This window comes from Barbus barbus, assembly GCF_936440315.1.
Source record: "Barbus barbus genome assembly, chromosome: 17".
Lineage (NCBI taxonomy): Eukaryota > Metazoa > Chordata > Actinopteri > Cypriniformes > Cyprinidae > Barbus > Barbus barbus.
Window position 1 is genome coordinate 27679773 of NC_136745.1, and position 16202 is coordinate 27695974.

At 34.0% G+C, this 16202-nt stretch overlaps 1 protein-coding gene across 2 annotated transcripts in view; it reads left to right on the top strand.

Annotated features, from left to right (window-relative positions):
* Nucleotides 1-15951, top strand: part of LOC306883387 (complexin-2-like) — a 29739-nt gene extending 13788 nt beyond the window's left edge. For both annotated transcript variants that reach the window (XM_079438593.1, XM_079438594.1), the window contains exons 2-4: nt 691-849; nt 9527-9702; nt 12310-15951. In XM_079438593.1, the coding sequence (XP_079294719.1) occupies nt 819-849; nt 9527-9702; nt 12310-12507 (405 nt within the window). In that variant the 5' untranslated portion in view covers nt 691-818 and the 3' untranslated portion in view covers nt 12508-15951. The remainder of the gene's footprint in view (nt 1-690; nt 850-9526; nt 9703-12309) is intronic.
* Nucleotides 15952-16202: the final 251 nt, after the last annotated feature.

The following is a 16202-nucleotide window of genomic DNA, read 5'->3' on the forward strand; positions in this document are numbered from 1 at the left end:
GCAGACTTAAGTAAATGCATAATAGGAACTAGTTAAAAAAATCATAATTCCAGTTTGTTTAATGTTTCTTTTATTAACCTACCTGCTGTCCTTTAGTCTTGTGTCTCGTCTCTTAAGAGGTGTTTGGCTGCTATTCAGGGTTCTGGGTTTTTTTTTGCGGATTGAGAGTTTTCAGTATCCTAAGTCTCAATGAAGCTCTTGGCAGCTTTGTAAAGCTGACAGATTTTGTGCATGTATTATGTCTCAAACATGTCATGGCCGAACCAGACAAACCATCTCTTGTGTGTCTACAGAAAGTATTTTAAATTAAATCAAGCTTTTATAAAGGTTCAGAGAACTTCTCGAGACGAAATCCGCAATAAATGTTTTGACATTTCCACTTAATATCACAGTGTAGCTGGAAATGTTCAATGTGTTCCTGTAAGCAATTATTACTTGGACTTTCTTGAGTTTTCAGAACTGACTGTGAATTCGTTTTAAGCTCCCACTGTGTGGGATTCGTCTAGAAGCTCAGAATAACACTAATGTGCATTTGTGTGCAGATATTACTGTTTTGTGGGGATTTTTAGTAGTGATGTTAAATTTCAGCTCAGATGCTCACAGATGTGATGAGGTTGTATTGACCCTGTAGAGATCAGTATTATCTAATTTAACTGTTAATAATTCTGATTTACATCTCTCTTTTCGCAGTAGGTGTGAAGGATTCATCAGGACACAGGAGACTGACACACTGTGGTGGACCGGCAGAATCAGGATCACAGCTGGACTAAATGCAACATTCTCTTTAGCTGGAAGAGGACCACATATCGGAGTGCATCATGGATTTTGTGATGAAGCAAGCGCTGGGCGGTAAGTGCCATGTTATCAACCATTGATAAGCATTTTGCATAACACACGTTTCTACAAAGATGTACCGTATATGAATTAGTCTCAATTCTTATGTCAGTTTGGTCAAGACCAATTTAGATTGTATTGATTCTGTATGTAGTATTTATTTTAGTATACTATGTTTTTTCTTAAAATTAGTTTTTTGAATGTTTTCTATTTTCACGTTTAGTTAAAGTTTTTGTAATTTAGTTGTGTGTTTTTGCCATTTTTATTATTATTTTTTTTGTTTTAAATATGTTTATGTAGATTTAATCATTTATTTAATTTTAGTACATCAAGTTACACTAAACGAAATTAAGAAATGTTGAGTTTTTTAGGCATTTTATTTCAGTTCAGTGAACATTTTTTATTTCAACATGTTTTTTATGGTTTTAGTTTTATTTGTTAACTGTTTGACGTGGCAAAAATTGCTGAAGAGTTTTTTCTTCAATGTGAAATTAAAGTAATTGTTTAAATAAAGCAGTAGTAGAATAATTGGCTATAAGTTAATTTAGATGTTACAAATATATATAAAAATTAGAAATAATATCTAGGTGTATTTTTTGTATTTTATATTAATATATCATCTAGTTTTTATATTATATTGACTATATATGTGTGTGTGTTTAATAATAATTTTCACTTGCATAATAGCATGTAACCAGGAATTGATTTTAATAGAGATTATTACTGTACTAAAATGTGATATTGTGCAGTTAAAGGGTTACTCCACCCCAAAATGAAAATTTTGTCATTAATCACTTACCCCCCTTTAGGGTTGTGCGAAATTATGATTTTTTATCATGGACAATAAAAATGTCTCCACGATCTGCTTTTGAAGAAATATCGTAGTATGGTGCTACAGCGCACATTATCAGTTGCAGTTCTGGCGCCTCCGGCTCAATATACTGTACAATGCGACATACATTCACATCAAATGTTAACTCTGCAGTAGAGTTACACTCACAGGACACTGCACTTATTCGCAATCACAGTACATTTGCATGTGTTTTAACGCCTTGCCAGTTAAACACTTCATTCGCGTGCTGTTCTGACGTGCACTTTTTCTGAGTGCATACACTTGAAGCGCACGCGCACACACTGTCAAACAGCACCTAATTACTGGACTAAGTTATCTTTTGCACTAATACTGTCAAAACACACAAGGTTTACATATAACCACAGTTGGTTATGTCTAAAATGAAAGAAAAACGGATGCGTGCCTGTAGGCTATATTAGATGCGTGCAGGTCTTAAAGGGACAGTAAACATGCAGCCGATTGTTGTTAAAGAGATAGTTCACCCAAAAATGTCATTTTTTTTATTATTTATTTACTCAGTCACGGGTTATCCCAAACCTGTAATATTATTTTTTTCTTGTGCTGTACACAAAAGAAGATATTTTGAAGAATGAGGGTAACCAAACAGTTGCTGGTCCTCATGAATTTGATAGTGGGGAAAAAATACTATGCACTGTGGACCACGTTCTTCAAAATAGCATTTATGTTCAGCAGAAGAAAGAAACTCATTCTGGTTTAAAACGACTTGAGAGTGTGTAAATGATGGTATAGAAATAAAACACTATGATAGACAGACAGATGACAATTTTCATATTTGGGTGAACTATCCTCTTATATCCTCTATAACTCTTAATCTAAGGCCCTGTTTACACTAGTGCGTTTTAGAATGAAAATGATCCCTGATTATACCGGCGTTTCCGCTGCGCTTCAGAAACGATCTCCGTTTACACTACACAATCGAAAACGCATGTCACGTGACCATTCATGCATGTTCTACTATAGATATATATAATAGATTCCCTATTATTTAGATGCTTGGAGCGGTCAAATGGGGCATCTACCCATACATATCTATGTGTACAATAACGAGCATGATGTTATTGTTTACACGGTTGTCAAAAGGTTACGCAGAGCGAATGTGTGCCGCCACGCCATTGTTTTCAAAAGTCTCCGTTTTGGTCCGTTTACACTGAAACGCAACCCTGGAGTTTTCAAACTAAAACAGGGTCTGCAGCATTTTCAAAAGTCTCGGTTTTCAACCTCAAAAACGCCGGAGTAGTGTAAACGATTGGCGTAACCGTAGTAAAAGTTATGTGTTTTAAAACGAAAACGCACTAGTGTAAACGGGGCCTTAATAAAACAACACAACACAAAGAGAAAAATCATTACTACTCTTGACTGAAAACTTTAATACAGTTGCTTTAATAGTAATCAGTCTATATAGTTATTTTCCACTCATTTTTATAATTGTTCATTAAATTTCTTGAATAGTAAATACACCTATTGTACCTGAAAATAAAGCACTTTATTTGTATATTATGTGTATTTGTAATGTGTATCTTTGTTCTTATTTTTAATAACAAAGATAAAATAATAAGATTTTCAATAATACGATTTTTTATAATACATTTTTTATCTTTGCCAAATTTGGCCTAAATATCCACTATTTTTAAAAATATTTTTTAATACTTTTTTAACAAAAGGGATATTTGTGTGGCTGTACTGCTCAGACAACTTGCAAAATAGTAAAACCAACATAACAAAGAATCATGATAAAATCGTGAATCGTGATATTTCTAAAAAAATTAATTGTGATATGATATTTTTGCCATATCGCCCACCCCTACCCCCATGTCGTTCCAAACCCGTAAAAGCTTCGTTCGTCTTCGGAACACAATTTAAGATATTTTTGGATGAAAACCGGGAGGTTTCTGACTGTCCCATTGACTGCCAAACAATTTACACATGGATAAGACACATGCCTTTGGAGTGAGAGACCCGGGTTCGAATCCACTGTGAGACACCAATGTGTCCCTGAGCAAGACACTTAACCCCTAGTTGCTCCAGAGGCGTGCGACCTCTGATATATATAGCAATTGTAAGTCGCTTTGGATAAAAGCGTCAGCTAAATGAATAAATGTAAATGTAAAATAGTCCATCTGCCATCAGTGGTTCAATCTGAATGTTATGAAGCGACGAGAATACTTTTTATACGCAAAGAAAATAAAAATGGCAGATGGACTATTCTGACGATGTCTTTCATAGTTTTCTGGGCTTTGACAGTGTAAATTGTGTGGCAGTCAATGGGACAGTCACAAGCCTCCCGGTTTTCATCCAAAAATATCTTAAATTGTGTTCCGAAGACGAACGAAGCTTTTACGGGTTTGGAACGACATCGGTGACACAATTTTCATTTTGGGGTGGAGTAACGCTTTAAAATAGCTGATTAAATAAAAACAACAATAGTTTTAGGTAATTAAATAATTAAGACATTAAAAGTATTTTAAAAGTATTTAGTAGTAATTATACCAGTTAATTTAAATGGTACCACAATGTAATTTGGTGCAAGACAGTAAGTCAGCAATATGTTTTTGAAATTCATACATTTTTAACAATAACAAGGAAAAGTGCTTATTGATCTGTGTATAGTTTTACTTTATTTGACATGCCGTTTGTGTATGTTATAGATTTGCCCCATCCTATAAACATAAGTTTGTCTAAAGGTCACTAAGCCCCTAAATCAATTTCATGATTTGGTTTCATCAGCTGAGTGACTATGGGCAATAAAATGAAATGTATTTCTCCTCTGTCAATTCCCTTGAGTGGGCCAGATGTAGCAGATTGCATTGTGACCACGCAATGACCTTCAGTGCACGGTATCTTACAGGAAATACAGATTGTCTTTTCACCACACGTCGTATTTTACACACTTCCTTTGCTGTTCCGCACGGATGAGGCCGAGACGTCGGAACGAGACTATAAATTGTGAAACATAAAATGAAATATGAAAGAAATGTGTTGTGTGGCACGTTTAATATATCAAACAAAAAAGCTTTGATGACCTGAATTTGATCCCAACATATAAAAATCTTTATTAAATGTGATTTTATTTTATTTCTCCTTTGTTTGGAGAATAGATCTTATAAACTAACATGGCTTAAATTCTGCTTCATCCCACTGCGCAATGTGACGTCGTAGTGACATCTTTTCCATGTCATTTTGGACGTCCAATTTCCGTCCATTGATGGGGTTGTTTTGTAACGCCAGGCGACGTCTTTTTTCGACGTCTACCGCACGTCTAATGTGCATATCACAACTGCCATAGACGTCCAAATGACGTCCAAAAAAAATAAGCCAGATTAGGTCAAATGTTGCACGTCAAAATGACGTCCAAGTTGGGTCATGGTTGGACGTCCAAATAGTGGACCTAGTTTGGACGTCGAATAGATGTCCAGAATTGGTCATGGACCGACGGACCCAATATAGACATGATCTGCACGTCTATCCGACGTCCAATGTTTAGTGGGATAGCTCTGAGGTAATGGAGCATGATTTACTCATGAAAATCATCCATTATTCAACAGACTTTCCCTAGACTGATTTCCTCAACCCTTGCAAATTATTCAGAAGCTTATAGAATTTCTGCAAGATCCCACAGAGAAGAGTCCACGTTCAGCAGACTGTAACCTTTATGTTTATTAAAGAAATATGGAAACCAGAAAACGGCAATGAAATGTAATAACAAATGTTGTGCTTCAGAACAGCCCTGCTTATTAACTCTGTCAAAAGCCGCCAGCAATTTGTATCATCTTCACAAAATTATTATTCATAATTCATATTTTGTTGTATGAATATCTGAACATGCAATATGTCAAAAGAACGAATCTCTGCTTTTAAACAAAACAAAACAAAAATATTCTAGCTTCATGCATTCTTTTTTATTAACACTTAAATGTGGGTAAGTTTCATAAAAAAACAACATTTTGAACAAAGAGCCGAGAAAATCAAGTTCTATTTCCGGATCAGATTCAGAATGAGATATAGTTTTGAGATATTTGCTGTTTTAATGTTTGACGATCATGTTAATTTACATATGCATCTGCTTACATACGAGATTGCTTTTTTCTGTTTCTTCTTCAGTGTGTTTTGATCCAGAGATTCAGTACTCTTTTAGAAGATGTGTAATAGCGCTCCCTACTGCGATGAAAGAGTTTATAGCTATTTAGCCATGCTTGGATGTTTACGTGACATTATAAAAGCACATTATTACCCAAAATATCTCCAGATACACTCACCCACTTATTAATCGTTCTCAGATTCCCTTCTCTTTGTGTGAGATATTCTATTCAAGATGTTTGTTTTAGAGACTGTATGAAACGCTAGCAGTGCTTGTGTTATAAAATACAAGTGACCTATTTTACTACTACTTTACTGTTATAAAAGAACTTCATTAATATGCTAATTTCCTGAGTTCTGATAATTCACGTATCATTAAGTATTAGGCTGTTTCCAGAGATACTGGAATACATCGTTATGCAGACCCCAGATTTGCTCTTCCATCCATAACCATCGCTGCTGTTCCTACCAAGGGCTTTGATGTAAAGCCATGAAGAATCTGATAGAGGGATGCAGCTCTTTTGTTCTGTTAACCAGCCTCTGTGTGGCTTTAAACAGAAAACAGGACTACATTCAGTGGCCTACATCTTATTGTTATAGCGCTCAGGAACGGCAGTTGCATTGTGTTTTTAGAACAATTAATGTGGTGTGAAAATCTGAAGAATGTTTACAGCTTAAAGTCAAAGTGTATTTATTTATTAGTTATTATTGGTATTTTAATTTAGTGTTTAAAAATCCTGACTGGCCTGAAAACAGCAACAGTGGCTTAACCAGTGGTGTGAGTTTAGGGTGGGGCTTTCTGTTTAATCAACCAATGGCAGAAGAGAGGAGTGTTCTGGAAACCTGTTTGGCAAAAATCATACTGTTTGCCATTTCTTTACACATACTGTACATATTAGCCGTCAATGTGCAGTTGATATTTGAACAGATGCATGTGATAATAATAATAAAAAATAAAAGAAATACTGCACAAATTATATATTAGATTATATTAGAATATTTTATTAAATTACTTAAATTAGGTATTTTATATTGGCAAATTCCTTCTTTAAAAAATAATCAAAAACCTTAATTAACGTAATAATATTAAATACGGCAAAAAACCTTAATCTGTATTTTCCAGTGAAAACATGTTAAAATCATTTAAAAAAAAAAGATATAAATATGCTTATATAAAAGCAAAAGATATTATTTAATTACTCAAATTAGTGTTTTTCTTTCTTATTGGCAAACTGTAAAAAAATACTGCAAAAAATTCTTAATCTGTATTTTCCAAAAAAAACATATCAACATCCTGTAAAAATAAATATACTTGAGAAGTGTTACTCAAATTATGTTTTTCTTTTATATAGTTTTTCATTAATATAGGTATATAAGATATATATTTTATATATCTTTCATATATACAGACTTAAAGGCTGTAATATCCTTAATATCTAATAATTTTAGACAATCTTTTGATTGTCCTGGAAAACAGGATATGTAAGATCCCTCATTTGCTCCCTTTAGCTCTGACTTTATTAAAGTTCAAATATAAAGTCTTAGATTAACAGTTAGAGTGATAGTAAGTGAGCCAAAACTGGGCAGATTGTTAATTTTTGATCTGGAGGCTTTGCTTTGGTGTGCGCTTTGAATGACCTGATGAGGCAACAGAAACTGAATCCTTGTGGACCATGGGAAAGCTGCAGCTTGACGTGATATGAGCCCTGTTATGTCAGCTCAAGCTGTCCTCGACATGCGCACGCAGACGGTTAAAGGTCACTTAAAGTGTACTCCTTTCCTCTTCAGTGTCCAGAGTGTCATACAGAAGCAATTAAACACATGTGAAGGTAAAGCGTAGACCTTGACGCTGGATTTCAAATGCACACTCATGCATTATAAATGACTTCCATTAATTATGAATGAGTGTACAGTTGCTTGTAGAGACACATTGTGCACAGCCATTATGCAAATGATTTATGACTTTAAGCAATAGTACAGCATTTGCAACCAAATCTTGCTGAGACTGTTCACATCAGTCTGTATGATTCTCAAAAACAACTGTTCTTTGTGTTTTAAAACGTATGGTTAAAGTGAACATCGAGGTATATGCAAACATCCTTAAGAGCATTTATTGCTGCACTACCCATAATGACCTGCGGCTGTTGTTTGCTGAAACCAAAACATGATGTAGAATACACAGCGTGATAGGTAGAGCTGCACCAATGAAACAGATGGCAGAGAGATGAGTGACACATGCATCATGCTGGTGTCTCTGTTTGCCTTCATCATTTTGTCTCCAGTATATCATCATAAAAGGAGATCGCAAAGTGCAAAACTTGATCAGTCTCTCTTTGGAATTTGTGATTAAAATCTAGAATTACATCAGCATTCAAATGTTCGGGGCTTTTAAAAGAAGTCTCTTATTTTCACTAAAATCCATTAAAAAGAGTCAAATTGCAAAAAATTACAGTTTGTTTATTTTAATATATTTTAAAATGTAATTTATTCCTGTGATGGCAAAGTTTTCAATGTCGAAAACAGTTGAACTGCTTAATATTTTTGTGTAAACCTTGATAATTTTTTTTCTGGATTCTTTGATGAATAAAAAAAAAAAAAAAAGAAACTTGCTTAAGAATGCTGCAAAACATATTCTTAATTGGTGTTTTTGTTATAAACGACACAAATATACTTGAGAATCTAAATATTGTAATAAATAGCATAAATATATTATTATATATTATCTATAATTATATTTTTCTTTCCCAATGGGCAAATTATTATTATTTTTCTCTATTTTATTAAATTAAATTTACTGTTTAAATTACACACACACACATGTTTGTTTCTGTGGATTGTAGGGACTTTCCATAGACTTCTGTTACTTTTATACTTACAGAAAACCTGTTTGCATTGTTGCACTTTCAGATAAACATCATTTACTATTTTTGATCATTTTTTTCCTCGTGGGGACCGCAGGTCACAATGTCAAAAATTGCAGGTTTTACTATCCTTGTGGGGACATTTGGTAGCATAAAAAGGTACACACACACACAGTTTTTAAAATAAATTATTACATTTATTTAGCAAGGCAGCTTAAAATAGATAAAAATTAAATATGACAGTAAAAGACATTTATAATGTTACAGAAGATTTCTATTTCTTCCTTCCTTCCATATCTTAAAATAATATCTTGTGGATTTTTTTAGGATTTAGATTTTTAGGATTTTATATGCAGTGCCCTCCAAAAGTATTGGAACAGTAAGGCCAATTCCTTTATTTTTGCTGTAGACCAAAAGATGAATATGAGATGAACATTTCAGCTTTTATTTACAGGTATTTTCTGATACACAACTTAGAAGATAGCACCTTTAGTTTGAACCCACCCATTTTTCATGTTACCAAAGGTATAAAAGTAAAAAGCTTTATTGTGAAACAGACCAAATTTTTATTTGTTTTTAATTTATCAGATTTATTTTACAATTTAAGATTTTCCTCATTTCAGGATTCTTTCATGAGCAGAAAATTACAAATGAAAATATGAAGAAAGAAATAGAAATCTTCTGTTACGTTATAAATTTATTTTCCTGTCACTTTTAATCTATTTAAAGCAGCCTTGCTGAATAAATGTATTAATTTCTTTCCGAAAGTAAAAGAAAAAAAAGAACATTTTACTGAGCCCAAACTTTTGAATTATAGTGTGACTTATTTTTCAGTATCAGCCACTGAAAACTGCTTATGATGTCTTTGCTCTTTACTGCACAGGAGCCACCAAAGACATGGGGAAGATGTTAGGTGGAGAGGAGGAGAAGGACCCTGATGCCCAGAAGAAGGAGGAAGAGAGGCAGGAGGCACTCAGACAACAAGAAGAGGAGCGAAAGGCCAAGCATTCTCGTATGGAGGCCGAGAGGGAAAAGGTCAGACAGGCCATTCGAGATAAGGTATGCTTTCCACATTTACCGTCCACTTCAGCTCCTTGTGACCGCTGATTAGAACAGGACGTTTGAATGAATTGGTAAACATGGCAGCATTTGCTAATTGCTAATCAATTTCAGACTAAAGCAGGACGAAGCCGTTATACCTTGATGACAGGACTTAATGATTTATGTGTGTGTGGGAATAACATCAATAATCTCCATTATCCTTTAATGAAATGTCACATTTGCAGGGGTCTTAATGTCAGCTAATTACTGCTAACTGAACAGCTCCTTCTTAAGAGAGGAGAGTAGCGTTAGTGTTAGCCAGAGGTATGAAGTCATTACAGGATCACGCACGATCCCAAATGATCATGAGAAGCGCGAAGAGAACATATGGACACCTAAAACTGAGAGCCATAGGGGACTTTAAAGAGATAGTTCATCCAAAAATGAAATTATGTCATTATTTATTCACCCTCATATCATTCCAAACAAAACAGAAGATATTTTGAGAAATTTTGTTAACCAAACCATTTCGGTTCCCATTGTGTGGACAAAAAATACAATGGAAGTCAATGGGAACTGAAATGGTTTGGTTGCCAACATTCTTCAAAATATCTTCTTTCGTGTTCCACATGAGAAGTACAATTAATGAATCAATAAATATGAAGCATACGACTTCATCAAACTCTCTAAATACTGTATGAGCTACTGATACTGAAAACTGCCCCGGCACAAGTCTCATCCATACAATCCCTGAATCACGGAAGTATGAAATGAACAAAGGTCAATAGCTGAATTTAGGAAAGGAACGAATGAACCCCCATTAGTGCTGTTTAGTTACAGACAAAGACTATAGAATACCTAAGACATGTCACTCGTATTGTTTTGAATGGGGAAAAATGCAACGCTCAATATGGCCGCTCAATCGCAGGAAGCCCCGCCTTCTGAATGAAAGAACCAATCATTAATCAGTAAAGTCACTGCAGCTGCCGTTTGAAGTCCCGGTTGCTATAGAAACAGTCAGCGCTCTGAGACGCATGCTCAGGACTGCGCATGCGCACTGGCTGATCAAGCCTGAGAAATAAGCTTTTTATAACGCTATTTGAGCAAAAGAAACAACATTTATGACACAGTTGTTGTCCGATTTCATTGGTCTTAAAGAGACTTTGTTACAGATGACATGTAATCTGGATTACGTAATCACATTCCAAAAATTTAGTGCTTATAATTATGTTATGTTACAGTAATAATAAGTGCTAATAATCAGATTACAGTTACATTTTTACAGATTGCATGATTACATATTATTTACGCAATGGCAGTAAATTATTCATAATGTATTGATTCGTCATAAAGTTTTTCTCTTACATTTTTCTTTCTAAAATCCTACCTCTTCTATAAATTTGGAAAGTCTTCCAGTTTGGTCCAGCACACACCAGCCACTAGTCACATGACTATACTTACACAGAAAACGGAATGGCCACACAATTAGTTTAATTTGACATTTTATGATTATGATTAATTATTAGCTTTTCATCACCTCACGAGCCCCAGTTTGGGAAAACTTGAAACTTGGAATCAGAAAGGCTCCCAAATCTCAATGGATTTTTTGATTGGTTAAAGTTAATAGAGAATATCTCATGTTTTTGGCTGCCCCGGGGGCTCAAGCGCACATAATAGCAGCGCCTATAAACATGAGGAGTGAATAAATGATGACAGAATTTTCATTTTTGCGACAACTATCCCTAATATGATATATAAGGGCAATAGTTAAATCCTACTGCAAGATTAATGTTTTAATGTTTGGCCTTTATGGCCTGAATAAATCATGTACAATACAAAATAGCTTTTGTGTATAGAGTTTCAGTCTTGAAAGTTCATAAATATGATATAAAAGATTATATAACTATTTGATCAAAATAAAGCAGGAATTGATCATCTGTGTTTCTGTTAGTTGCATTATATAGAATATTATATATCAACTTAATTTTATTGTGGTATATAGTGTAGTATAGTAGAGTACTCAGTCAAAAGTTTGGCTTGGTAATTTTGGTAAAGTGACAGAAAAGATTTCTATTTTAAATAGATGCTGTTCTTTTGACATTTCAATTCATTCAAAAATCCTGAAAAAAAATGTTACATGCTTTTCCACAAAAAATATGTGGTGTTCAACATTGATGAAAATGAGCAGCAAATCCGTATATTAGAATGATTTCTGGAGGATCATGTGACACTGTAATAATGCTGAAGATATAACTTTGATCACAGGAATAAATTACATTTTAAAATATAAAATCCAATAGAAATAATATTTCACAATATTACTGATTTAACTGCATTTTTGATCAAGTAGTATAGTTTATTATATATTATATAATATATCATATAGTATATTATATAATATAGTATATCATATAGCATTGCACTGACATATATATATATTATTTATTTATTTATTTTTTGCATATTTTTGAAACTTTGTAGTTCTTGGTATTTTATTATTTTTATCCAAAAATAAAATACAGTAGAGCTATGAGAAATGGCATCATTACTACATTTCCAATAGTCCACTACTCCTTTTCTTCTCATGTTTAATTACAACTTTATATTTTATGTATGTTTATATAGTATGGACTAAAGAAGAAAGAAGAGAAGGAAGCAGAGGAGAAAGCAGCTATGGAACAAGCGTGCGAAGGCTCCCTGACTCGACCCAAAAAGGCCATCCCGGCAGGCTGCGGGGCGGATGACGACGAGGACGAGGAGAGCATTCTAGACACCGTTCTCAAATTCCTGCCTGGACCTCTGCAGGACATGTTTAAAAAGTAACAGGCACGAAGCTGTTTCTCGAGAAAGATGGGTGAGGGGGGATTTTTGCCAAACAGGTGAAAGGCTTTTCACTGCCTTTCTTTCTTATGATAGATACACAAATCATAACCCGACAACGTTTGGTCTTTTCACTGCCATTCAGGTTCAAATTGTTTACACTTTCTATAGATCTCTGATCACCAGGGTCTCTGATGCTGCCTTAGGTACTCAACGATCAGCCCCACAATAACAGCACATTGATATTGAGCTCTGGCACTGCGAATATGATGCTTACTTAAATGTATTTATTTAAAACACTGTGGGGTCAGAGCATTTAATACAACTGCCACTTCTTTCACAGGAGAATTGTCAGTGAAGTGCAGAATGCAGCCGTAATGCTTTCAGTAGTTGCATGAGGTTAAATTGTACTATCTGATGAATCACGTTTGCCATCAGTGAATTTGATATGTTGCCATATGTAAATATGGGAGACGCTGATATACTGTCTTAGATGTGCCACATTAGACCACCTGAATGCTCAAATGGTTTGCAGCCTGGCCGTTCTCATTTATGTGATGTATTGTTATTTATTTTGATTCTATCTCTATTTTTGTTAGTCTGAAATAGAACTTGAATTGACCACAAGTAATATTCACATTAGCCTTGCCAGCAAAAATCAGGAAAAGCTCAGTAAGTGTCTCTGATTATCATTTTACAAACTGGACCGAATCCTGTTTACAATTAAGAGTTATTCAAGATCTCAAAAGCAGTCAGTCAGTCAGTGTTTCACAGTGCATTCATCATTTTTAAAGCATGCAGATCTCATGTTAGATCACTCACGCATGACAATCAGAAATTAAGTGGTCTCATACTAAAAATATAAAAATGCAAAATTTTATTTAAAACTAAACATGGCTCAAAAAAATATTTGGGATGTTCCGCAATATTAGAACACCTGCCTTTGCTGAATATTATGTAAAAGTCTGACCTGACTTGTAATATTCTTTTAGAAAAAAAGTAGGTAATTGTAACATTAAAAAGCAAAAAATATGCCTACATGTGTAATGAATTTAGTATTCTTGCATAAAGTGCAGGCATTGTTTTATATGCAAGCCAGTTTGGAATTGCATCTTTTTATCTCACAATGCTGACTTTTTCTTGCAATTGCATGTTTATATCTCACAGTTTGGACTTTGTTTCTCACAATTTAGAACTGAGATGTAAACTCAGAATTTGCAACATGTAATCGACAGAAACAGTTTATTTCTCACAATTCCTTTTTTTTCCCAGAATTCTGATGTTCTTTTTTTGGCACAAAATAAAACATTTAAAAAGTAATTGCTTTTTTCCTTGCAATTGTGAGTTTATGTCTTATAATTCTGACTTTTCATCTTAGAATTGCGAGGAAAATTATGAATTATGAGATATAAAATTGCAATTGCAAGAAAAACAGAACATGGTTCTGCAATATCAGGATACCTGCCTTAGCTGAATAGTTATGTAAAGATAAAACATCGCAATTACATGGAAATTATGGAAAACGGCTTACATAGTTTTTGAAAATAATTAAATGAAAATATATGCTAAATTAATACTGAGAATGCATGAGCTTCGATCACAACAGTAAAAAATACCAAAGAGAGAATGAACTGCAGTTATACATCTTAGTACCGGACTGACAGTTCAAGAAACAGCATGTTAAATGATCTATCACACAAATATATTATGACAATATTTTGAGGAACCATTATATTAATATTCATCTGATCATCAACAATCATTCCTGCTGTGAAACACAATATATCAATATGGTCATTTATAAAAATACTGCCCAAAATATTCAGCTTACTGCTGGCAAAATCTGATGTGGGGTTGCAAATATGATAACTCAAGGCTTTTTTATTTAATGTTCTTATGTTGTTAAGCATTTAGTAAACACTGCCATTTGATAAATGTGTTGGACACATATTTTGGGAAGGGAAAAATGTTTACATAACTGTTTATGAAACCTGGGCTAAAGAGGCAGACATATTTTGTATAGTAATGCTCAAATGGGTATTGTATTGCATGATGGGAAATATATAAGTTTTAATTGCAAAAAGTCAGTATATGTTTTCCAATCAGTCAGATTAAAAATGTGTCCCTTTTTAAAGTCTGTTAGCAAATGATATGCCTACAGGAATGTATCTGTACCCATTAGGCTGGTTGTTCTGTGATTAAAATGCTTTTAAGATTGTAAAGTTTGTTTAAAAAAAAAAAAATCTTAGTAAGAACAGAATGACATACTTTAGAATAACACATGCAACTCTCAACTTTAATTTTATCAGTAAGCAAGTACGTTTTTTAAATTAAACTATAAAGAATGAGATTGACTTTTTCATTTTTGTAGTGCTAAAAGGTTTTTCACTAGTCAAAGCCATATTGTTAGACTGCAATAATTAATGAAAAAAATAGTCATGCATCTGTAAAAATACATAGTACATGTCAGAAAGTGTATATACTTTCCGTAGAGAGAGAGAGAGAGAGAAACAAGATTGCTACTGTAGTACAGTCTACTGTATGTTTTCAATGTAAGTGTGTATTTATGTGCGTCTGTACCTGTTTGTGCTGTACAATGTTATTCATGTTGTACCGTTGATGTGTGTACAGTCTAAAGCAGGCTGTGTCCGCTGTCGTGAAGACGCTGGAATCGGGGTATATGGGAGTCCTAATGTTCATGTATGCATGCAGATAAACTTTGCATTAAATACCAAATCCGAACGTCAGGTTGTACCTGTTTATGTATCACTGTCCCTGCAACAGAAGCTGCACCCTTTATCCAGGGATTAGTTCCCATCTGTCTAATGGGATGTGATGAATTATCAGGCCTATCATTCAGGCTGTTTGGATGACAGAATGTAGAGATCATTTCAAAATTGCCATTTCTACTACTCAGCTAGGGCCATTTCTAGGCGTTTATCATTCTCTCTCTACTTGATCTCAGTCAAAAAATGTGATATTATATTAGGTGTACTACCAATATACCTCTTGGCATAAAAGACATTCTTGCATTGCGCCGCCACAATGCAGTGGTTAATCACTTCATGACATTTAAACACAAAATCACCCTAAAAAGTATTTGGACACTTTTGGTTGTGTTTAGATATTAAATATCAAACCACGTGTCCTCTGCAAACAATTGATTCTAGACCCTGAACTTCAGTTCATCATGGTTCATCACATCTAAAGTTGTTCAGTTTGTTTTTTTCATGTTATACAGTGCACTAAGAAACTCATACATGTTTAAGTGCAGACCTTTTTTAGGTCACAGTATAAAATAGTTGGTTGATTTCCCACAGAATCAAAACACTTTAGGTGTCAAAAAGTATTTAATGATACTTCCATCATTTCATATGTATCACAGACATATTTGGAATTTTCATTTTATGTTATTTTTCGATTACATAATAAACTGGGTAAAAGGGCTGACTGTGTTGGTGATTCTGTGATTTTTAATATGCTATCTGGAGATGTCCAGTAGTAGAAAACAAACCATTTATGGATCTGAAATTATTTTAATGATGACATCTGGAGCATGTGAGTTTGATTGAACATATCGGTTTATTGTAATAGTTTAACCAAAAATTGAAATTTGCTCACCGTGAGCCCATCGCAAAAGATTTGGAGAAATGTAGCATTGCATCACTTGCTCACCAACGGATCCTCTGTAGTGAATG